This window comes from Hirundo rustica, chromosome 4 (assembly GCF_015227805.2).
Source record: "Hirundo rustica isolate bHirRus1 chromosome 4, bHirRus1.pri.v3, whole genome shotgun sequence".
Classification (NCBI taxonomy): domain Eukaryota; kingdom Metazoa; phylum Chordata; class Aves; order Passeriformes; family Hirundinidae; genus Hirundo; species Hirundo rustica.
This window is the reverse complement of record NC_053453.1, coordinates 46,249,874-46,274,135: the sequence shown is the minus strand read 5'-3', so window position 1 is coordinate 46,274,135 and position 24,262 is coordinate 46,249,874. Positions and strand designations below refer to the sequence as shown.

The 24,262-nt window shown below is 41.5% G+C and overlaps 1 protein-coding gene across 1 annotated transcript; it reads left to right on the top strand.

The window, feature by feature from the left end:
* The first annotated feature begins 277 nt into the window (after window positions 1-277).
* Window positions 278-19,585, top strand: UBE2N (ubiquitin conjugating enzyme E2 N). Its single transcript, XM_040062293.2, has 4 exons — window positions 278-408; window positions 17,706-17,952; window positions 18,137-18,277; window positions 18,901-19,585. Exons 1-4 carry the CDS (start codon window positions 379-381, stop codon window positions 18,939-18,941), a joined length of 459 nt encoding a protein of 152 aa, XP_039918227.1. The 5' UTR covers window positions 278-378; the 3' UTR covers window positions 18,942-19,585.
* The last annotated feature ends 4,677 nt before the right edge of the window (window positions 19,586-24,262 follow it).

Sequence of the window (24,262 nt, the reverse complement as noted above, 5' to 3'; positions counted from 1 at the left end):
CCCAGCTCCCTCGGTCTCTCCTCGACAGAGATGTACCAGACCCCTCATCACCTTTGTGGCCCTTTCCTAGACTCTATCAGTAGCTCCTTGTCTTTCATGTACTGATGTTCTAAGATATCTTTGAGACAGGTTTAGGGACGCTCACAGAAGCTAAAAGTCAGGGACGGACAGACGTCTCGCTCCGACAGCGCACGGCTCCGCTGACGACGGCTTCGTTCGCTGCGTGCTGAGCGCGGACCCCACACACGGATCCCTCTATCCTACATTTCCCGGAGTCACGCGCGCAGGGCGGTGCCACAGGAAGCGCGGCGCGGGTCTTTCCGGCCGTGCGCGCGCCCCGAGCGGAGGCGCGCCCCGAGCCTGCACCGACGAGACAAGATGGCCGGGCTGCCCCGCAGGATTATCAAGGTACGGCCGCGCGCCCTGCGCGCCGTGCGCCGCTCCGCCGTGCCCCGCCGGGCGCGCCGGGCCGCGGTCCCGCGCCCCGGGCAGAGCTGCGCTGCACCGGGCGCCGCTTCCGGTGACCGGGAGTAGGGCCGCGCTAGGGCAGGGCCGCCCCCCCGGCCTCCTCCCGGGCGAGGGGCGCCTCGCTGCAGCCCCACCCGTGCCCCCTCCGCTTCCCGCCGCCGCCGCGGGAGTCCCCGCGCGCTGTGTCGGCGTGCGCGGGCGGCGGGAGCGGTCGGGCCCTCCTGGCGGGCGCGGGCCCGCGCCCATTGCGGAGATTGCCCGGGCGGCGGCGGCGCCCCACGGCCCCCGGTGCTGCCGAGCGCTGGTATTTGCGCACCCTTCGGGGTCCGGAGCTCAAAAGACACCGGGCACAACCCCCCTCTGGCTTCTGCCGGCCGTGCGGCTCCTCACCGGCGGCTTCCGCCAGGCCCCGGCTTCGCGGCGCAGCTCTCGGCGTGCTTGGGCCGGGGGAGGGCGGCGGTGGCGCCGTGCTCGGCTTCCTCCTGTGTGCTGAGGGACAAGCCACTGGGAGCAGTTAAACCTGGGCTACAGCTGCATATGCATTGGGACATTCACACCGATGGTACACGCTGGGACAGCCTGGTTACTGCTACGTTTGCTCGGAGCTGTCGGCCCTTACTCTATTAACGTGTCGTGCTGCTGGTTCGGTATCATGCTTCGGCTTTGATTTGCCGAGCTTTACAAGGGTTCTTAACTTTGGGGTACTTTCAGCAGATCCTCCGTATTCAGTTCCAGCTTAAGACTTGAATAATTTGGAGTCACTTACGGGAGGTACAGGTAGCTGTCTTGCAAGCTGTGAAAACAGTTCGGTCCTGCAGCTCACGCGGCTGTTTCTGCTGTACTACTGTCTCCTACTCGATTTGTAATGGTGTGAATTGAAACCTTCAAATGGGTAATCGGTCCCTTTGCAAAAGTATTAAGTGATTTCCAGTAAAGTTTGTTATCCCTTGGAGGAAATGACAGCATCCTCATAGCTTGTTTCAGTGAATGGATGTTCATTTATAACACTATGAGGCTCTCTCGGTTGCTAACCATTCTAAATAAATGAATTTAGAAATTGTTATATATTGAATGAAAAAATACAGCTATATTCTCTAAGGAGTGAAGTTATCAAGTAGGTGATAGAGATGATGAGGTAAAATAAGTCAGGAGTAGTGTTTATCTTCTGTGAAATAGAACTGAACTATGATTAGATTAAAAACAAAGACCAATATTACAGATTTTGATGCCTGTCCAGCTGCCTGGGTGCACAGCATACTAATCTGAATGAATTTCAGGTGTGGTAGGGAACAGTGATTCATAATACAGTGGAACTGGTATTTATCATAGAGTTGCAGTAAGAGCTCAGTCATGAGGCTGGTGTCTGTGTTAAATTTTCATTGCTCTTGACAGTTCCCCAGAATACAACCGAGACATGCACCCGCTTATGCTGGTGCATAGATTTTTGTTTTCTTTGTGCTTTTCTAGAAAAAAATACTGGCACAATTTACACAACTCACTTCAGAGATGTGTGCTGATGTGGGACTTTTCTTCCTGGAGAAGAAAGGTGGAGGACAAAAGAGAGACTACAGGTTTTCTAGGAAGGATCCTCCTTAGGCATATGATGGGTTGGGTATGTTCATGCATGCATTGTAAGTTGTCTGCAGCCAGTCTGGAGCTTTTAAATCTTGGGTTGGTTGTATTAGATGACCAGCTCTTCAGCTCCTGTGCTGTGCATGCTTTAGGTTGCCGCATGTGTGTATGATCTAGGACTTGAATCGGACTTGTTACTACAGTCTCAAAAATGTGCAAAGTCATATTTTGAACTGTCCCAGCTGCAGAGGTGCAGACCTAGAAATATTCCTGCTTAAGTTTTCAGTAGTCTTGAATGACAATTGTTTTGATCTTTCCTATCATGCAATTTTGATTTTAGTGTTAAATTTCCTATTCTGGATGTCTTAGAGGGAGGGGAGGGAGTGATCTCAATTGCTAGTGAGAATTTGAAAGATCAGGAAAGAAAATGGAAGAGAGAGATAGGAAAGAGCTGAGTAATGGTAAAATTACTCCAGTAAAGAAAATTAAATCTTCATGTTATGCATGGTAATAAATATTATGATAAATGGCTTAGGTTACTTTTAGGAAAAGACCTTCTCCCTTTGCACCACATGCATCCTTTCTGTTGTCATCCAGGAGAGACCACTGTTGGCTACTTGGGGCTAGGAGAGGGTATTTGGACTGTAATGAAGTCCTGAGCCTGGCTGGCCGCTCCAAATGCAGTTGGCATTCCCTGTCTTGAGCAACTGCTGGCAGATGGCCGGGCTCTCAGGTTGACTTGCAGCCCTGTACTCCTCAGCCTGCGACTTTGCTGTGCGCAGGCTGTCATCCAGCCCAGGAGGAGAGCAGGAGCTTTCCTTGTCACTGCAAGAGCTGTTTATGTTTCCAATACTCTCTTCAAATTCAATGAAAAGGTGACAGTATGGGTGTTGCAAAGAAGTTGTTGCAGAAGATACAGAATTATTCCCACTTTGCTGTCCTCAGATTACTTAGAAACAGACTTGATTAAAGTGTGTATGGGAATAGTCTATGAATTCAAAAGATGACTTGCTTTAGAATTATGACTGTTAGCACATCACAAATGGTGAGTAGAAGACATTGATGTGGTTTTGAATCTTTAAAGACATAATCAGAATTGGGACACCTTATATGTTGTGAATAGAGAAAAAGTATTTTTGTTTTCTTCAGTAGTTCAACACCAGGGTTCCTATGAGAATCATCCTGACCAAAAAAAAAAAAAAAAAAAAAAAATCTATTAATGTAAGATAAAATTCAAATGTGTTATTGGCACATTTACATAGATGTGTGGTTTTGATGCTGTAAACCTTTTTCCAAAAAGTGACTATTTCCAGAATTAAAAGGTGAGCCTTTGCAACAGACAGTAGATAAGCCCAGTGGCTTTTACTTTCCATTCTTTCCCATGTTGCAAAGTCACGTACCTCCAGTCGAGTAAGGAATTGAATTGCATCTGAATTTTTTTCTTGGCTGACATTCAGTCCACCTCATTGCTGTGTCAAGTGCAGTCAGAGTATGTGAATGGGATGGACAATATCACCCCATATCATCTTTTAAAATGTTTTTTTCCCTGCTGTTTTCATTGCTGCAGTGATCTCATCATTCATGATTTGATGCACAGGTCTCTTCAGTTGAGTGTCGTTATTAGTGCTTCTGTTACAATCACTGCAGCCGCTCCTATCATGCAGTAACCATCTGAAGCAGTAGCTGAGATTCCTTCAGATTTTTTTTTTTCTAATTAATTTATCAGTGTTAAATTACAGAGGCTTTGATTTCCTCCCCTGCATGATACTGTGGTGATGTCTGAGATACGCGTTCCTTGCTATTTACTGTGTGAAGCTATTTCCATTATCTGCAGTGAACTCCTGCTTGCTGTATTTTTTGAGACTCTGGGAACACTTGTACTGCTCACTACAAAATGCTGCTTCAAAATGTAAAATTTCTGGGAGGTTTTATGGAGTGTCTCTTGGTTTGTGTGATGCTAGGCACTTAGAACTTTCTTTAGTAGAGGTCAGCATAGTCAGCCTTATATGTTTGAGGGGTTTTTTAGGTATTTAAATTGCAACTGGAGCTTTCTAGAAGTTTTTAAAAGTACTACTGGCAACCAACTTGAAGTTTCTTTCTTTTTCTTGAAAGCTGTGTTTTTTTGAAGCATGGACTTCTGTCTCCACATTAAAATTTAAAGTCACTGCTGCTTTTTGATTTTGCTGACATTTCTGACCACTTTATTTCCTGCCTAAAAAAAATTAAATAACAAAGACTTGAGGTAAACCTAATACCTTTTTGTGGTGTTTTGTATTTCTTTGGATGGTGGTTAGGCACAGAAAACATTACTTCTGAAGAATGCTGTGCCTTGACATTTGTGAGAGAATGTAATGTCTTTTTGCACCTTGTATGCCATTTGAATCTTGTGGATCACTTCAAATTTGGTAGAAGGATGAAAATTTTGGGAATCTTCAGAAGTGTTTTTCTGCTGATCTTAAAACACTTTTCTCTCTGTTCTTCTCCCCCTTCCCCCCAAGTGTAGAAAGGTAGAAAGATAATACATTTGCTGTTTGCAACCCGCATCGAGTCTTCTTGCCAAGTGACCAATATAGCCTGGGCTGGCTGGGATAGTGGGAGTGGTATGCAGGCAGGTATTGGAGGCCTGAAGCTTTGTGCAGGTAGGGGAGGTAAGCTGAGAAGAAGGCTCTGGCCCAGAGGTTAAGAAAACTTTCCAGTTAGGTCTAGTCAGGTTAAGTTTTAAAAAGAAAATATGGAGTCTTAATAACAGATCTTTAAGAGGACACTGGTAACTTTTCACTACCTTTTCCTTGCCTTTCAGTAAACCCTGTAGAATAAAAACCAAGGAAAACCCAAGAAAATAACCCAGATAGAAGCAATAATCCTGTTTGGGCCGTATTGTGTAATACTTGAGCACCTTTGAGGCACAAACCTATAGTACACCAATGGATTTTTATTGCTTTGCATGCAGCTGTTTTATACTATAAACGTCTGTTAAATTTATATGGCTTTCAGAGTATCATCAAAATTTGTTCTTGTAATAGTACAAAACAAAATCACATTTTTGTAGTTACTTGTGACTGGTGGATTAATAGTGAGAAGCAAGTTGCAAATTTTGCCGTAGATGTTGTGGTGGGTTGACCTTGGCTGGACACCACTCTATCCCTTCCCTCCTCCAGCTGAGCAGGGGAGAGAAAATAAAACCAAAGAATCTTGGGTCAAGGGAATCACAATCACAGGGAAGGATCACTCGCCCATTAGAGTCGTAGGCAGAACAGACTTGACTTGGGGAAGTTAATATAATTTATTAGCTATCAAATCCTAGTAGGTTAATGAGAAATGAAACCTAAATTTTAAACCACCTTCCCCCCCACCTCACCCGTCTTCCTAGGCTCAACTTCATTCCTGATTTTCCTCTCTCTCCTACCCCTCAGTGGTGCAGAGGAATCGGAAGTGGGGGTTATGTTCAGTGCATCACACATTTTTGCTGTTGCTTCTTTCTCCTTAGGAGCAAGACTCTCTATACTCTTCCCCTGCTCCAGCATGCAGTCTCTCTCCGTGAACTTCTCCAACATGAGTCCTTTCTCACAGGCTGCAGTCTTCACAAACTCCTCCACTGTGGGTCCTTTCCACAGGGTGCAGTCCTTCAGGAACAAACTGCTTCAGTGTGGGTCATGGGTCGCATGTTGTGCCAGCAAACCTGCTCCAGCATGGGCTTCTTTCTCCACAGGATCTGCAAGGAACTTGCTTCACTGTAGGCTTCCCATGGGGTCACAGTCTCCTATGGGTGCATCCACGTGCTCCAGCATGGGGTCATCCATGGGCTGCAGGGGAATCTCTGCCCCCACACCTAGAGCACTTCCTCCCTCTACTTCTGCCCTGACCTTGGTGTCTGCAGAGTTGTTGTTCTCACATAATCTCGTTTCTTTGGCTGCTGCTGCTGCTCAGGTTGTGGGTTTTTCCCCTTTCTTCAATATATTACTTCAGAAGTGCTACCACCAGTGCTGATGGTCTGAGCCTTGGCCAGGGGCAGCTCTGTCTTGGAGCTGGCTGCCAGTGGCTCTGTTGGACATGGGGGAAGCTTCTGGCAGCTTCTCACAGAAGCACCTTGGTGGGTGTCCCCCAATACCAGAATGAACCTTGCCATGCACACTCAGTATAGATAGCATTTGAACAGAAGCTCAGTATGAGTTACTGTTTGCATTAACCACACTTTGATAGTTGACTCTATACCATATAGTAATGCAAGCTTCCAGTGCAAATGTGCTTCATCAGTATAACTACAGGAATGGTTTACACTCAGCTTCGTGAATAAAGTTGTGCCTTACTTTACAATAGCTGGAGATGCACCATGAAAAGCTCTATCTGTGCTATCACATAGATAATCCTTTAGGAATTTGCATAGGATCTCAGATTCACAGTTTCAAAATCCTGTAATTTGCTGTGGAAAATTCAAGAGTGAGGTCATTCTCGGGGAAGAGTGTTGCTGACCTTAAAATGTCCCTCTTCATGTTACTGCTTGGCTACAGGGTCTTCTTCCAAGAGTGGGTAGATTCCGGTTACTGTTTTTCTATTTTTCTGGGAAGGCACTGTTACTTGGAATACATTGGTCTTTGTCTCATTGCAAGTGGTTTTGCAATGGTTAAAATTGTGTGGTGATGGGATTTGGAGAGCCAGAAGTGTGTGAGATGATTGAGAGCAATCCAGAGTTCATTCACAGTGCTTCCTTAGCAGAGCTGTAGTACCAATGTGCTGGGCAGCTGTCTGTATATTGAATACTAGTTAATGTTTTCTAAATCTGCTGTACCACTGTTTTATTCTTTCTTTTTTTACAGCTGATGCCTTTAAAATGTTGACACTCTGGACTTGTTTTCTTGCCTTTTTTTGAGGAGGTGGTATTAGATACAGTTGGGTCTAGGGTCTGGTAACCTGCAGGGTGGTAGAGGCATTAACGTACAAAAGCCATTAGCCCAGTAATGAGTCCAGGAAGCTGGGGCATGTGGAATGCTGACACTTGGTGATTATATGGCAAGGAAGAGAATTCATGTGGAGGCTGTCTAAACATTCTATTTATGACGTTTGACCCTTGCTTTACATTTTAATGGGTTTTGCTGCTAATTCCTTTTTTCTTTGTCCTAAAAGGTAATGTTATTTTCAGAAGATTTTCTTCAGTGAAGTTGTTTTACAGTGATACAGTTTTAATGTAAACATTCTGAAATCTCTCTGACAATATGACATCTGCTTAGGTAACCAATTCATTTTCAGTAATGCTAGTTACAACCAGTTCTTTACATAGTTGTAGCTAATGAATTGATAGATCCTGGTAGAATTTGTGCCAAAACGTGATGTAATGTTATACTAAGTTTTGAATTAAGTCTTAGTAGTTTTCTGAGGCAGCTTTATTCTTATATGTAGAAGACAGTTTTGACTGGTAAGTTTCATTTTTCCCTACTGCCTCCCCCTCAGAAATCAAAGCAAAAACATGCATGCTTTTTTACCTTCTTGTGTTCAGTTCATCACTCCTCAGTGAAGGGGATCAGTGTGATCTTCCCCCTTATCACAGTCAGACAGGAAAGAATTGTCATTTGGCAAGTAATTATAACTTGTCACTGTGCCAGTATAGTGCTTTAACTAAAGCCTTAAGTTTCTATTTCGTACCCCAGAATTAATCTGGACTATTGGATGTCTTTGGGAGGTAATGATGCTGGGAACTGGCAAGGGTTACCTGTGGTCAGAATGCAGAAGTGTATTCTCCATGTAGTCTGAATTGAAATGCTGAAGTTGGTTATTGTACTTTTGTTTTTTGCAGAGAGCTGCATGAGGTGAAGAAGATAGCACCTAGCTTAACCAGAAGTTTGTGAAGCGATCAATCTGGCTCATTCTTTTAGCAGCCTTGCAGTACCTAAAGTAGGCCTACAAAAGAGCTGGAGAAGGACTTTTTTATACAAGAGCGTATAGGCATAGGACAAGGGGAGTGGATTCAAACTGAAAGAGAGCAGGTTTAGATGTAAGAAGAAATTCTTTACTATGAGGTTGGGGAGGCTCTGGAACAGGTTGCCCAGTGAAGTTGTGGATGCCCCATCCCTGCTAGTGTTCAAGGGTGGGTTGGGTGGGGCTCTGAGCGAGTGGGAGGTGTCCCTGCCCATGGCAGAGGAGTTGGACTGGGTGATCTTTAAGGTCCTTTCCAGCCCAGGCTCTTCTATGACTCTGATTCAGGTTGAACAGCCGTACTGTATGAACAGTATTGTGCCAGTGTGGTGAACTTAGACTGAGGAAGTGATTTGGCTCAGAACTCTACAGTAAAGGTTATTTCTTAAGCCAAATCAGTTCTGTGATCTCATCTGTTATTTGACTTTGCAAACTCTTGGGCTGTTGAGGGCAGTATGTGGAAGGACGACTGTTCAAATTAGTGCTGCTGCTGAGAAGTTAGAGCTTCCCATTCAGGCAAACTTGCATTTTGTGGGGAAAGGAAAAGGTGGAGGTAGTTACAGATGGGTGAAGTTAATCAAGAAGGACTGAGAGCCATGCTGAAATGGTGGGTAGAAGAGCAGTTTGACTTAACTGTAAACTCAACAGCCAATGAAGAATGAAACAAGGGACTTCACTCTCAGTGACTAAAAATAAGTGGAACTTAGGTGTAATTTAAAAAAAGTCATTGATTTTTGCTGTTGGTAGTGTCTTTTCATCTGTTTTAGAAATCTTCTTGGAGGATTTGGCAGCAAATGTTTTATCTCCCTTAGGAAGCAAATACTGAAATGACTGATGAGGAATCAGTTAAACTGAAAGATCTCTCTTTTTCCTCATCACATTTTCTCCCACATAAATTGTTATGTGTGGTACTCTGCAAGTGAAAAGTGTTATCATTTCAGGTGTAGCAAGAAATGGAGCTAGTGGTTTTAATTTTAAGTCTGTCATCTCTTTCTCAAAAATTCTTAATTTTCAGTATCATCTCTGGAGTCTGAAACTGTCTGCTGCATTCTCTCTAAAAGTGGTTCTGGATACCACAGCTCAAACAGATTAAAAAGTACTATGTGATTTATGATGAGGTGGGTTGACCTTGGCCAGATGCTCACCCAGCCACACTCTCTCCTCACCTCAGCCAGACAGGGGGAAAAAATAAGAAGGAAAAGCTCATGGGTCAAGACAAAGACAGAGAGATTATTTATGGATAATCATTATAGCAAAACAAGCTCAACTTGGGGCACATTAATTAATTAATTAATTTGCTTCCATGTAAGATAGAATTTGGATGGTGAGACACAAAAGACAAAATTGAAACAACACCTTTGCCACCCTTTTCCAATACTCAGTTTCATTCCTGCACTCGTTATTCCCCAGCTCCTCTGTCCCTGGTGGATGCAGGGGAATGGGGATGGGGGTTTATGGTTAGTCCACAGTGACCCGTCACTGCTGTTCCTTCCTCCTTACACTTTTCCTGGGCTCCGGAGTAGCACATGGGCTACAGTGTGGGTATATGCTCCACTGTGGTCCTTCATAGGCTACAGAGAATCTTTGCACCCATGCCTGGAGCTCATCCTTACTGTCTCTCTCTGACCCTGGTGTTCACATTAATCTTGCTCACAAACTTTTTTTTTAACCCCTCGCTGCTCTCTGTGGTGTTGTCTTCTGTCCTTAAATATGAGCAAGCATATAAAGCAAGTGTACATTTCATTTTCCCAGGTGTGCCACCAGCTTGGCCGATGGGTTCACCTGTGTGCTGTGGCATGCTTTTGGAGCTGGCTGTGTCTGGTGAGGTACAGCTTCTTGTTTCTCCTCACGGAGGTCACCCCTGGAGGCCCTCTGCTGCCAGCAACTTGACACATACACCCTGTACATATGCTCAGTTGGTAATGCAGTTAAATTAGATCATACAAAAAAAAAAAAAAAGGGTGGGGGGAGAAGCTGATGTGGATTTCTTTCAGTTGGGGCACTTTTTTCATTTTACAAGTAATGCTTCTTTTTTGCCGTTTTGGGACTATTCCTACAGTATTGCATTGTTCCTTTTATAAATGGCCAGGATTACCAAAAAGTTTGTTTTGTGGCTGGCTGTTTGGAGACCTTCGCTTGTAGCACCTGTGGAAGAAACTTGTCAAGGGATGTGCAGATTTTTTTCATTTGTACTCATGGAAGATGCTTCTGTCCGCAGCCAGTGCCAGCAGTTCCATGGTTTCTATTGGAAGTTACTGTCCTCTGCTGGATGGCAGCAGAGTTTTTATGTTGTCAGTCAGCATTTTTCAGATTAATGATCTTGATAAGAAGACCTAGCTCACTTTTCCTGAGTTGCATTGAGAATGCTGACAGGGTGTGCTTTGTCAATAGATTTGCAGAATGGTGATTCCTGGCAAGGTGGCAGCAATAAACACTCATACTTGAGCTGTAGCTCCTGTTGTGGATTAAGTCCACATACGTCATCTATCTTCTCTGATCTGTTCAGAATAAAGCTAGGGTTAGTTGAACCTACAAGTAAGGGTAGATGCTGCCTTCACTTTCTCACTGATGTAGATTAGAGAGGATTTGTACCTTTCCTTGGCCTGACAAAGTTGTAGGAGTGTAGCATCTGTCTTAGTAGGTGATACTGAAGGAAAATTGCTTGACTACTGCTTAGTGAATTGTGCTGGTAAATGTGCTACTGAAAATATGAGGAAAGAATCATTCCCCTGAGATTTTGGATAAAGATTTAAAACATTTAACAGCTTTAAGACCTGCAGTGTTTTCTCTACGTAAGAGACCATTATTAATGTTTCGTGTTTTGAGGTTTCAGAATAATTTTATCACATGTATGTCAGCCTCTTAAAGATATTATCTCTCTTTTTAAGGTATGAGCATAAAGTTGCTAGCCATAAGGATGCTTTTCTGTAGTCTTAGTGCTATAAAAGGTTCTTAGATATCTGTTTATAACAAGTAAGATATGCAGAGTCTTTGGTGTTTAAGACTTTCATAGATGGATGAAGATTTTTAATTCAGTAGTTTACCATCTGTTACTGAAATTAGCTGAGTTGGTAGTTAAGCTTCTTCCTTTGGAATGAGGAGGAAGGCTCTGCATTTCCTTTTTAGGCTGGTTACAGAATAGTAATCTGTTACGCTGGTATCCTGCTGTGATTAACACTGCAGTCCCAACTCTTTAAATCAGGCCTTCCACCGGAAGGAATCTTCTCCTGTCTTTTTGAGAGAATGTGTTTGCCCCCTGCTTTTTGTTGTCACAGCTGTTTGTGTGGCGCACTGCAGCAGGGGCTCTTCTCTCTTGCATGACTTTTTTCCTTTTCTTTTTATTTAGTTTCATTAAGTTTTGTTTCTTTTCTTCCAGATTGGCTACTTGCTATGTTAGACCATGAGATCAAGAGACAGCTATACAGGCAAAAGTGAAACTGTATAATAGGCTGAACTGGAAAGGCAGAACAAATTTTGTTTTTTCTTTTCCTTTCTTCAGTGGCTGATCATTTATCACCTTAAAATATCCAGACCCTCTAAGGTGGTGTGATTTCTCTAAGCTACCTTTGTTCTAATGGATTTTACAAAGTTCACTAGGTGATGTTGCAGCTGATATTAAAGGACATTGTGGACCAGAAGACCATTCTGTAAAATAGTGTGTTCCTTCAATTGGAACACTCACTGAGACCACAGTATTTAATTTGTGGATTAAGAAGCAGCATGTTTTATTTATTAAAGTAATCCGCAGAGCAGTAATATTGAATGTGAAATAAGAAAACTGGGGTGTCAGGAAAATGAAATGCAGATAGCTGAATTACTAAGCAAAGCACATATGTCTAGAGATATGGAGCTTAGATTTCTTCTTTGAGCTAGTTTGCGCTGACTTCACAAGCAAGCTTCTCCTCAATTCTAGTGGCCTTCACACAGTAGCTTTAAAGTTCACCTATTTTATAGGTGCTTGATATTGATTTGTTCCTAACTGTTTTAGTCATGTTACTTGGCAGGCAGTGTGAAATTCGTGGTGGTTAGCTATTGCCGTAGCACAAGGAACAGAACTGCACTATTTTTCTGAGCAAAGAATAGTTCTCCTTTCTAAAAAGTAATGAAGAAGCTTTTATAATTGTCTAATTCCATGCCAGAATTTCTTCCTTCAGTACTGTAGTGGTCTTGGTCAGACAGAGAAGCTTTACATTTCAGCTGCCATGGCTCTGCTATGTAAGAAATAACATTTGGGTTTTTTTGCAAGTAGTTGCGTAGTTGAGTTTTCTGATTGTGGTATTTTCCACTTGTATTTTGGCACTATCTGTTTGTAGTTATTTGTTTGGTCCTGCCTTAGTCTGTTGACAGCAAGCAAGACTTCTGAAGTACCTTTTTGTTTTTCAAAAGGGTAGCACATAGAAATCTTTTTTTAGTTGTTTTTACTGAGGCCTTGGCAGCTTGAGGCTTTTGTAAACACTTCTGCAAGACTCTTCTGCAAGAAAGTGATTGAAATAATATATTTCAAATGGGCTCCTCCTTGCTCATACCTCCATGTTCATTAGCAGTTGATTTTCTTGTATGTAGGTATGGAAGCATCTTCTAGGCTGTTCAATTTACTTCCTTAAAGGAGTGCTCTGTCTCATTCTGTGTGTATGAACAAGGAGAATCCTGGTGGTTATGTGTGCTTTTCAGTAACTTTTTTTCCCCCCTTTGACTGAGAGCAGAATAACCAAGCGAAAACTCAAAGAATGAATGAAACCTACTCTCCTGCGGATCCCTCTGTCCTCATTGTGTGGCTTCTCTTAGTCTTGGCAGTCTCAGAAACCCTCACCTCCACCTCCTCCTGTTCTTTCGAGGCTTCCTATCCTCATATGTTACTGTAAAAACAGGTTGAGAGTTTCTTCCCCCTAAGGTACAATTAGTTTTCAATTTAATGTCTTCATAGAAGACTAGCTATGCAGAATGTCAGCTACACCATCTGTCCCATCAGTATAATCTGTCACTCTGCTTCAGGCCAACTCTGTTAATAAGGAGAGCTTTGCTTTTGCTTGTCAGAACACCTTCAACACTTCCATGTTTTCTAACCACTTAATTAAAAATAAAAAAGGTGAGGCATAAAAAGGGGGGAGGCATAGCCAGTTGTGATTGACAGATTAGGGTTTTTTTTGTTGTTTTTTGAAGTATAGACTGCCCTGTATCTTCCTTTTGGTTTTAATAATTTATTTTAGTCAATGGAAATTGTTGCATTACTTGGAATTGGAAAAAGTGGAGTAAATGCAGGAGTGAGAAGAAATCTCAATCTAAAAACATTGCAGAGTATGACAAATAGAAAGAATTGCCTACGGCAGTATGGGAAACTTTATTAAAAGCTCTAGAGCTTTCAAGATATGTGCTGAAATATCTTCTGTGAATTTCAGTATGCTAGAGAAAAGCTAATAAAAGCCACTGCATAGTACTGTTCTGGAAAACACTTACTTGACTGGAGTTTGTATTCTTGTTGAAGACAAAGCTAACTATTATAAAAACATTTATTGTGGGTAGAAGAACTGCAGAACCCAGTCTAAATTTTTTGTTTTTCCTTTTTAGCTTGTGTATATATGGGTGCTCCAGCTTTTTTAATCCATATTGTCAGGGATTTTTGCTGGCCAAGGATGGTACATACTTGGTTGGAATAAACTGGCCAAACAACAGTCGTGGTATTGGAGTTGTTCATGACTTCCTCTCCAGTAGCACTAGGCTTGGTTAGCCTTACTTACTGACAGCTGACAATACATACAGAACAGTTGAAATTGGACAAAGGGTTTAAAGGCAGTTTTGGGGGAAAAGGGGGAAGTAACAGAGTGCATAACACTCACTTCCTCAGTTAAAAAAGTGTAAGAAAGATTGCCTAAAAAGCCGTGGGAAATCAAATATTGCATGTGTTCAATTGTCTTGATTAGTTAAAAAAGGAGGTAAGTTAAAAGTTTAATTAAAATAAATTAAACATTCATTCATTTATTTAAATATATTTGAGAGACTTATTTTCTTTGGGTAGCCATCCTCTGGGAATTAGAGAATAAGATTAACGTGTAGTTCGACATTTCTGAATTTTGTCTACATCTCATCATTCTCTTTTGGGTGATGTACAGGGTGGTAGGTGGTTGGTTTTGCAGTGGTCTTTTTTTTGTTTGTTTGTTTTGGGTTTTTTTTGTTTTTTTGTTTTTTTTTTTTTTTTTTTGTTTTTGTTTTGTTTTGTGTTGTTGTTGTTGTTGGTTGGTTTTTTACTTTTGTTTGTTTTTGTTTGTATGTATGTTGTTTTGGCTTTTTCAAATTGGCAGTGTACACTTAAAAGAATTAAAATCTATAAACAAGTCAGCTTCCTGACCAGGTGCACAGCATTGCCTGTGTACTCACTTTTTTTCCCCTCTCAAATATGACTTGTTGTTGCAAGTTTTATGGAAAATCAATTTTATTTTAGTATCAGCACATCTGCAACTGTCCATCTTACACTAAAATGTGGAAATCAAGTTCCTGTAATCACTTTAGAATTGGGCCTACTTGTATGTTTAAGCATTTTATATGCTTAGTTAGATCTTACAATGTAACTTCTTGATTATCTCTTTCTGCTCCTTTTCCATGGTGTTCCCCAAAATATATTTAAGATATTATTGTTAATGTCTTCATAACTGCAGGACAAAACCTTATTTACTGTCAGAATTTAGGAGGTGTGGATGTATTTCAGTACAAACATTTTACGTTCCCTCAATAAATGGTGTCTTTGCTGTGTTTCTTGCAGTCTAGCGAGCTCCTCTGTGTTACAGAGTTCTAAAAAGATGTGTTTTCTGAAGCTTTTGCACAAAGGCAGTGATGTGTGTTCACGGGATCGCGGCCTTTGATTTTGAGTGTATCGGAGTTTAGCCTGGTGCTTGCTCTGTGCTGCACCAGAGCCTGGCAGGTGTGAAAGATGAGTGTCAACCAGTTCCCTCACAAGTATTCATCCTCATTTCTGTTTGAGAACAGCTCCAGTTACACCGATAGTGATGGAGCTCTGTGCACAGTACAGGAAGCAAGGTGCGCTTGCTTAAAGGAATTTTCATCTAATATTAATGTTCCCCAAGGGGCCTGTGTGGGCTCAGAGTAGGCTCAGTGCTTGTGTGGCTGTATGCAGCATAAACGCTTTTCTGTGCGCTCCCTTTTGTCTGGGGTGTTTTACAGCAAGATAACCACACTCACAGAATGTGGAGGCATGAAGGGCTTTCAGAGAGGGGTGACACGAGCGCAGTGGTACAGCCCCTTAAGTATTACGGGGTGTATGCGTTGAAAGAATTGTTTTTCTCATGTATGGGCTCTCCCATTGCTTCCTGACAAGTGGTTTTTAGTGGCAGAATGTGCAGCTTGGAGCCAGGCATTGCTCCCTCAGATATGCTGGCAGGTAGAAGTGCTGATGCTGCTGCCAGAGAACTGCTGATTCTAGGTTATTTTAAGCCAGGATTGGCTGCCCAGTATAGTTACAGTCAGCATACTGGCATAACTAGGGTGGCAGTCTGGGGTCTGGGGTGACTGAGGGGGAGCTGGGGACTGCTGAGATCAGCCCAGCTATTAAAATGTATTACCCTTAATATTAAAAAAAAGGTTTTGAGTGTGTCTATCAGAACCAAAGCCACAATTTGCTTACAAACACATCTCTGGCAAAGTCCAGCTGTGAAGAAGTTTAAAAATTGGTCTTTTCCATAAGTTCCTTAATTTTAAGTTTTCAGTTGTCTCACGTTAGTTTATATTTAGCATAAGACACTTTGCTCTGTCAGAATTGTCAAACAGAATATGGTCCTTCATAGGCAGAAACCCAAACTGTCCCATTTACCTGGGGCATCACTCATACTGACAGCTTGGTGAAAGAAACTGAGGATGGTTTATGCATTTACAGGGATAATCTGTAGTTTCGCACTGACTTTTCATACCGCTGAATGTAAACTGTCAGAATTCATTATAATTGCTTTTCTATACAATTAGTCTACAATAGCCAGCAGAATACAATTGAATAAGTTATAAAATTATGTGAATAATTTAAAATATACTCACAAAAGTAAATGTAGACAGCTCTAAGAAGCTTGGATAACCTTCTAGTGAGGTGTCATCAAATATCTGTGCAGATAAGTAGACAATATATAGTGGCAACAAGGAAGCACACCAGTTATATTTGGTTTTAGGTTTCCATATGTACGTAGTAATAAATTCTATATTATGATTTGTAGGACCTTGACAATTCAGAGATGAGTGATTGGATTTTGGAATTAATTACTGTGACTTCGCTTCTTTATGTATTGGTTACTTTTGTAAAATGAGGTCTTACTTACCCTTTATCAAGACAAATCACTTAAATGGTGTGTACACTTACTTTTGCAAGAGTAATGTAGCAGTACCGTTGTTTTTAAGAATTTTTTTAGCTAAGTAAAGATAATGTGTTTTGTGCTTGTATTAAAGAGAGACTTACTGTATTGGAGAGAGGCTGACTACAAAGGTGTGTACTGACAGGACAAGGAGAAATGGCTCCAAACTGAGAGTGAGTTTAGATACGATGTTAGGAAGAAATGCTTTACTGTGAGGGGTGGTGAGGCAGCGGGACAGGCTGTGCAGAGAAATTGTGGATGCCCCATGCCTGGAAGTGCTATTGTAGATATATGGAATAAATATGCTATAAAACTGAAACAATAAATTTATCTTATACCTACAAGTTGACATCTTCTGTCAGTAGAAACAGGATAATTTTTCTTTGTGAAAGCCAACACAGGTGGTGAAAAAACTAACTGTACACAGTAAAAGCAAGCTTAGAAGGAAAGAGGAAATGGGACTAAAACTGTGTGAGGAGATGAGGCTTTAGCAGGATTTTTTTGTCCTTGCCTAGTGTCCTTTTGCCCATTTTGGCCTTGGGATCTTTAGAAGAACCAGAACGGTGCCCATAAAACTTGTGAAGACAGGCAGCCAAGGAAAGGCAAGACGTACAGGACTTGGTCTGTCTGCTCAGTGCATTTGCAGGATGGGCAGCTCTTAGCTATGGTCACAGCTTGGTGCCTGAGAACTGGCAGAAGAATGGAGCAACAAAGAAACCAGGTCACTGTGGGAGACTGACCTTTCCTAATTTTACTGCTTACAGAACATCTTGACTGTCTCGTACTGTCTGTTAGAGTGATTTTAAACATGGTTATATGTAGGCTGAAAGTGCTCACCCCAAAGCTATTTATGCATATGTATGTCTAAATTTATAAAACATCCTTAAAGTGCACCTTTAGTGTTGCAGCAGAGTAGCGCTTTAAATTCTTCGAAGTTGGATCTGATTCCAGTACAAATGTTCAGCTTAATAAACCAGTCCACTCTTACTAAGAGTAAACCTTGAACACTTTCTGTGAGTGATTCTTTGGCTATTCACTTCTGGGAGTTTCTATGTAAGGTAGAATGGGAAGTGCTTTTGGTGTTTTCATTGTGGTATTCTTTAAAATGCTTCTAAGTATATGGAGAAAAACACAGTAGCTTGGCAATAGTTCAATCAAAAGTTAAGAAAATTGGGGACATCTGAGTTATCTATTACTGTGTGTTACAGAAGCACACAACAGGTGAGGATCTGGGAGGACATGGGTACCAGTTTACCACAGCCTCATCTTCTTTCTGCAGATGTTCTTTAAGGTATTTAACACAGTTTCTGTGAATATAGGCTAAATGAATGCTTGTTGCTTTTAAAATGGTTTGTACAGGTCATGTTTATTTTAAATGGGTTTTATTTGTTTCATTTCCTCCTTTTCTTCTAGGAAACCCAGCGCTTGCTGGCGGAGCCAGTCCCTGGGATAAAAGCCGAGCCAGATGAAAGCAACGCACGCTATTTTCATGTGGTCATTGCAGGTCCACAGGATTCCCCCTTTGAGGGTGGGACATTTAAACTTGAACTATTCCTTCCAGAAGAATATCCAATGGCAGCTCCTAAAGTACGTTTCATGACCAAAATTTACCACCCTAATGTAGACAAGCTGGGAAGAATATGTTTAGATATTTTGAAAGGTAAGTGTTAACTGTGTTTTCTTTCTTCTTACTGTATTTAAGTACAGGTATTTGTAAGTTGACTCTAAAAAGAGTTTTCATGTATTCAAAGAATATCTTGCTGCTTCTTTAATCTGGAAAAACTTGCTATTTCTGTAGACTGTTGTGAATATGGTGTTTCATAGTGCTATAAATGTTTCTTCAGATAAATGGTCCCCAGCTTTGCAGATTCGTACAGTTCTGCTATCAATCCAGGCTTTGTTAAGTGCTCCCAATCCAGATGATCCACTAGCAAACGATGTAGCTGAGCAATGGAAGACCAATGAAGCCCAAGCCATAGAAACAGGTGATGTATCTTTTTTTTTTCCCTAGTTTTAGGAATAGCTTATTACTCACTGGCTGGAGTATGTAATTCCTGACCTCTAGTTTTATGTCTGCAACTTGGAGAAACAAAAAACTACTGCATACAGTCATAGTTCAGGTGCCCTGAATGTGCCTGCAGTGATTTATTTTTAAGTCTGTGAGGCTTGATAGAAGAAGCAGCTTTCTTGATCTGTTTTATCTTGAGTTTTGATGGTCCTAATTTGTTAGTTTGTCTAATTGGGAGTTCCAGTAAAATGAAGGAGCATTCTACTGCTTGTCCTCTGCAGCTTAAAGGAGCACATTAACAGGTTCCAGAAAGTACATCTCTCTGATATTGCTGCATCTGTTGCAGGCTGTTGTGGAATGGAAGAGTTACTGTGTTATGTCTCTTCACTTTTGGATCCACTGCTGTCAGACTGTTTCTATAATATACAAAAGTTGACAGCTGCTGGAACTCAAAATTGCACTTAAAAATCTCAGAGCTGATACATTTTGTGTGCTTGCAGCAGTGGTATAAAAGATATATTTAAGAATATGAATTTAAAATTGCTTTAATCAAGACTGAAAACTACATCTTTTCTTAAATGTATTTCTTTTTCTTTACAGCCAGAGCATGGACTAGGCTATATGCCATGAATAATATTTAAATGGGCTTTGAACATCAAGTGTGCATCACTTCTCCTGTTCTGCCAAGACCTCTTCCTTTTTTTGTTTGCATTTAATGGACACAGTCTTAGAAACATTACAGAATAAAAGCCCAGACATCTTCAGTCCTTTGGTGATTAAATGCACATTAGCAAATCTGTGTCTTGTCCTATTTCACTATTGTACCGCATGAGCAGAGGCTAGAAGTATCATCTGGATTGTTGTGAAATTGTTTGAAAGCAGCAGCACATCTCTGCTTTTAATCATTTTTCCCGTCATGGTTTAAGTATAAGCACTGTGAATGAAGGTAGGCAGGGTTAGCTGCGGGGCTTTTTGTTTTAATTTTGTGGGCTCCTCCTCCCTTTTTATGGTGATGCTAATTGCATTGGTAAAAGCAGCTAACCAGTTATACTTTAGAATATACCCTCTAGCCCAGTCTAACTTAGACGCTGTAGATGGACAAGCTTCATTGTTTGAACAAAAAATGGGAACATTAAACATCCATCACCTTCACTAATACTATAGTGATTCTGCTGTCAAGTGTAGAAAAATCCCTCCAAGAAAAAGCTTGTGACCATTTTGTATGGCTTGTCTGGAAAATCTCCTGTAAATCTTATGTTTTAGTAAAATATTTTTTGTTATTCTACTTTGTCTTTGTATAGTTTGTTTTGCTGTGTTTTCATTTCTCTGTGACAATCATATTTAAAAAAAATTGAGTCCAGAATTGACAGTTTTTCTTCACTTGTCTGACAGAGTTAACAGTAAAGAGGGGGAATTCACCTTTTTTTTTTTTTTTTTTTTTTTTTTGGTGAGTGTGTGTTTTGTTTTGTTTTGTTTTCTTCTTCTGTGTCCTGACTGTTTTTATTAGTTTGTGTTATGCAGGTGACCTTACTTGGCCAATTTAATATGAACTTGCATTTGGAGTGACTTTTAGAAACAAGTCTCTGACTTTGTAACAATTGTAACCTTAATTTTAGTAATGAGTTGATGTGTGTTTTCATGGAAATAACCAGAATGAAGTGGAAGGTTGAGAGCAAATGACAGCAGTTACGAGTCTCTGCATAGTAGCATGGTTTTCTAACTTCTTTAATTCCTGCCCTCTATTAATTGAAATTCCAGTGTGCAGAACCACTGTTAGAGCCAGCTTGTGTATTGACTGATGTCTGCTTAGCCACTTACAGCTAGCAACTCATACCAGTGGTTTTCTCTACAACCCTTATTAAGCTACTTGCTTGAGCAACCAGTGAGCTTAAATAACAACAGAGCTTCTTTACTGGAGGGAAGGAAAGTGATGAAAAAAATTCCTTCTCATCCTTGTTTTTTGTGTATGCATCCTGTCTAGGACACCAGTATCCAGGAACCCATCTAATTGCTTCCCTTCATTTCTTGTATCTATGTTCTCTTCCCTTCCCCAAGCCCTCTCCTTCACAAAACCAACCAGCCAAACAAAAAGCTTAAAAGCTTTTGGCAAGACCAGCCTGAAATGTATAAATGACAGCTCGTAGTGGTTACAATAGGGAGTGTTTTGTCATGCAGTTCAGGGGTATGGTTATGTAGTCTATTGGTATTCTCCCTCTTTCACCTCTTCTTCCTCTAGTGTCATCTGAAATTTCTATAGAATGTGGTGTATTTATTGTGCTCTTATGTAAGATGAAGAATATCTATTAAAACTATGTTTTCCAACAGACAGTGCTTTCAGTGGTTAGTAACTGGTATTGTCCCTCAAAGTTCTCTGCAACATGGCTGAAAAATGGTTCAAAATTCAACTTTTTCACCAAACTGAGTAATAAAAAAACTGTTTTAAAAGTAGTTTCTGTGTTGAATGTAAGCCAGAGTTGGGTCCAGGGCTTGTAACATGTTCTTCAGAGTGGGGTAAGCACCATTAACCCTCTCTTCTTACAAATGTCTGTTTGGGGCTGGCTGTCCAATGTCCTGGATCTGCAAGTGGCATAGATAACTTTTGTAGCAGGCAGCTGAGAGTGAGCTGTGCCACAGACTCTGGATTCACTTCACCTACCTCTAACACTACATATGCAGCTTTCCTCAGCTCTGTCTCTAGTCCAAGGGCTGGTGGCACCCCCAGAGGACAGTCAGTCCCACCTAAGCATCCTGTGTGAGAGTGGCTTTCCCTTCCTTCAGTAGAGAAACAAAACCTGAGCTGGCATTTAGAAGTTTTAGCTTCATAAGCAGGATGAACCAGACCCAGATAATATACATTAAATAATACTTTAGTTCTAAATGTGATTTAAGAGCTCTGTATAAAGTCAAGCTGGGAATTTCATTCCAGTTTGTGCTAAGGAATGTGTGACACTCAGGCTAAGTTCTTTGAAGCCAGTAAGATATAACCTTTTCCTCACTCAAAAAGGTGTATATTTCCAGTTGCTATGTGAAACTCAGTTATTTTTCTTACTCCTACCATTGCAGCTGATCAGCAAATGTAGCTGTCTTTTAGGGAGTGTAAGTTTTATCTCCATTTTTAGTACATGTCTACTGGATCAATTTACAGTAACTCTAAAATAAATGGGTTTCCTCTGCCATTACTGGTGCTATGTGTCAAACGTCCTAAAATCCTGAGCAAGAGTGATGACACTGCATTTTATGTGTCAGTGTTTGAGTAGTAAAGTCTAGCTGTTGAGCCTGGATTATCATATGGGCTCTATAACCACACATGCAAAATACTTTTGCAGCAGTTTCCTGTCCATCAAGAGGAAGGCTTTTGGTTTTGCATAAATATTCGGTGGTGGTCCTTTCACATGAAGCCATGTTCTGTCATAGGTATGAAGTGTATGATTGCTGGGAACTGATGGAAGGGGTTTTGTATCTTAGCTGACTTTAGTCTAAACCAAGTGAAAGAAACATTGCTTCAATAGCTTTCAAGTACTTGAATTCCTAACACATTGAGACTATTGTGGAACATCTTAATGGACCAGTGACATCATAAATTGTGACATCTCTATATCTATTCCTTCTTGGGTTGGGTTTTTTGGGTTTTTTTTTGAGAGTTAAAGTAAAATGTCTGGTAGGTTTTGCCAATAACATGTCTTGACTGTAATGTGACACTGAAATAAAAGGAAGAGTGATTATTCATTACTTAGGCACTGAGCTTCATTTAACTGCAGTGGGCTGCCATCAGTGTGCAGCAGTTTCCTAACAGTTCTTAACATCTGGTAAAATAAGAAAGATAACCTTTGACTTCTGTTGTAACTTTTCAATAGCTTGTGGCTTCCCCCATGTATGGAGAGAGAAGAGCAGCGCCTCTGTCCTCGGAGTCCTCAGAGGAAACTGCTCTGGTACACAGCTCAGAGGATGTGTTGAGTCCCTTTCCTGCTTCCCCCTCCTTTTTGGTTTGTTTGGTTTTGTTTCGTTTGTTGGTGTGGGGTCTTCTGTTGGTTTTTGGGGTTTTTTTTTTGCCTGCCTGTTCAAAGATGTCTGGTTTAGTACAGGACTTTCCTGCTTATATACACAGTTTGCAGTTTCTAGTGCAATCAAAACGATGTATTGAGCTTTGCTAAGTTGTTACATTATGAGCATGGCACAAGGTTAATAATCACATGCCTGCTGGGATGGAGTTTGTGCAGTTTATTGCAGCCTTTGCTGCCTGTTGCACTGTGGCAGTGTGCAGGATGATTTCAAAGCAAATATTTGTTATGTTGCAGTGAAGTACAGTAGAAAAGTAGGTATCAAGCAGAATGACTGCCTTATCTGTGGTGGTTGCTTTAATGTAACTCCCCTCAGCACTTAGATAAGGGGTTAGGTGTGAGCAAGTAGAGTATCTTTGGATAGACTGCTCCAGTGGAAGCACTCAGGGGAATGCTACCCACTGGCTGTCCTGGGTTAGGAAAGGGAATTGTACCCTAAGAGGACACATCTGGGTAGCTCAGTTAGTTGCTATGGAGCGGTCACTGTTGGTCAGCCCATCACTGAGAGACTGAGTGCTTTACCTGAAGAATTCTTGAGCACCGGGAGGTAGAAACCACAGGTACTTAGCACACTGCATGAGCCTTCCCACACAGAGATGGATGCAAGCGTGGTATGTAACAGAAGCATTTTCATTAGTTAATTTTTTAGGAAGGTAAATACAGATTTCACATAAAGTCTTCTCTGACTAGAGTACTTACGGCAAGGTTGTTCCGGGAACTCATGTAAGCTGGGTTCTTGTCCTCAGAGCTGCAGTGAAGGAGTATTTTTGGTTCAGGCCTAATCTACACCTTCCTACCTAAGTTGCCTACTAAGGCTTGCATGGTCATTTATAAATCTGAAAGATTTCATCTGTGGTATTCAGTTGTTGCCTGCTGTAGCAAGTGTGCTTGTCTCAGCCTGAATACCTGCTGTGCCTTCAGAAGAACTGTCATTTTCCCATCAGCTGCTTATGAGTGTGTTCTTCCAGGTAAGACCGAAGGCTTAGCCTAGGTCCTGGTAAATTTATGAAGAATGTCTGTGGTCTCATGAACAATTATCAGGGGCAGGCTAATCTTACTACACAGTAAGGTGATTCTAGTGGTGTTTTTTCTTCCTTCAGTTGCTGTGGATGTTCGTCTACCCTATTCAAAGACAGGTTGCTTTAGTGTCATAGCCAGAAAGCAGGAAAGAAGAAAATACTTAGGAGTGTGAAGCAGTTGAATGAGAGCAAAAAGGCCCTTAGGACAAGAGCCTTGTTACAGAATCTGGGTGTAATGGGCATTAGGGCACAGGTAAAGCCAAGAGCCGGCTAAGTGCACAAGTTGATGGTCTTTGGCCAGCATCATACATTGCTGTAATGCTTCTTCATACTGCCCATGCATCAGAACTGGTGGTAACAAAGGAGGGAAGGCTGCTGAGCTACTGAAAGCAGTGTGGGCCATGAGGCAAGCAGCATCTGATCACACAGCAGACACATTCAGTGGCCCCATGCCTTCCCAAAATGGCTCTTTGAACAGTATTTCGTGCTTATTTAGGGAAGAAAATTGAGAGCATTTTTTGGAGTGGTGGTGCATAGCCCACAGCAATCAGACTGTCACAAGCCGGGTTATGTCTGTGATTGCTGAGTCTGCAGGTTAAGAGGTGACACCATTCCTTATGTGGAACATTGTCCTAATGTGGATGTGGTGCTGTTTTCCATCACTTGAGCTAAGGAGGCAGTGCCTTTAATAATGTCACAGCAGTACTGAGACTAAGAGTATTGAAAGAGAGTAAGTTCAAAACAACCCAACACTTTTTCAGTTCAAGCTTGAAGGGTATTATCTCTCCAAGTCTTGGGAAAGTCAGTCGTTCGTGTCTTTCCAGCCAGCTCTTGTGCTTTTGGCACTTCTGCCTCGACTTGTGTCTTCACTTGATGCCTTGGAGA